General features: G+C 37.0%; 1 protein-coding gene across 1 annotated transcript in view; it reads right to left on the reverse strand.

Moving 5' to 3' along the window:
* TSHB (thyroid stimulating hormone subunit beta) overlaps positions 1-757 on the reverse strand; it is a 982-nt gene continuing 225 nt past the window's right edge. Inside the window, exons 2-3 of the mRNA XM_007454790.1 lie at positions 695-757; positions 1-255 (exon numbers count right to left, since the gene is read on the reverse strand). Coding sequence (XP_007454852.1) covers positions 1-255; positions 695-757 — 318 coding nt within the window. The remainder of the gene's footprint in view (positions 256-694) is intronic.

Raw genomic sequence — 757 nt, forward strand, 5'->3', positions numbered from 1 at the left:
CTAGATAGAAAATCCCACCACATAGGACTTCTGAGGTTTGGTACAGTAGTTTGTTTTGATGGCTTCATGTATACAATCACTATAGTCAGTATTACACTTGCCACACTTACAGCTTATAGCTACAGGGTAGGAGAAATAAGGAGTAACATGGCGTGGGCATCCTGGTATTTCTACAGTCTTGTACATGAAGTCTCTATATGTACAAACATCCTGGGACAGAGCATATTTGGGAAGAAACAGCTTGCCATTGAAGTCCTGAGGAAAGAATTAAAAAAGGAGCATACTGTGATAGGACTTTAGAAAATATATAGATAATGGAAACAGATAAAAATCAATTCACTTATATTCCTTTGTCACAAACAGGACTGGAGGAGGATTCCTTAGTTCCATTCCCCGGTACTAACTCAACATATCCACATATCCCATAGAGACAAAAGTGACATCCCCTCTTTTACCTTATATCATGAGAACAAGATAAGTTTTAAATAAATTTTGGAAGTAAAACTGTTATAAATTATCTGTATCCACTGTGCTGAGTAGATACTGTAACCTGTGTACTCTACCTCTACAGGGCCAATAACCATTAGATTTTGGAAATGAGGTTGTGTTTTATCTCATTTTCTCTCTGGATAGAAATGGATTGAGTCTAGGTTTATCTAATTTTCAGCTAAAAGAAGTGAAATGAACTACATACCCGTGTCATACAATATCCAGCACAGATGGTAGTGTTGATGGTTAGGCAGTAAGCACACTCTTT

This window comes from Lipotes vexillifer, unplaced genomic scaffold (assembly GCF_000442215.2).
Source record: "Lipotes vexillifer unplaced genomic scaffold, Lipotes_vexillifer_v1.1 scaffold998, whole genome shotgun sequence".
Taxonomy (NCBI): domain Eukaryota; kingdom Metazoa; phylum Chordata; class Mammalia; order Artiodactyla; family Lipotidae; genus Lipotes; species Lipotes vexillifer.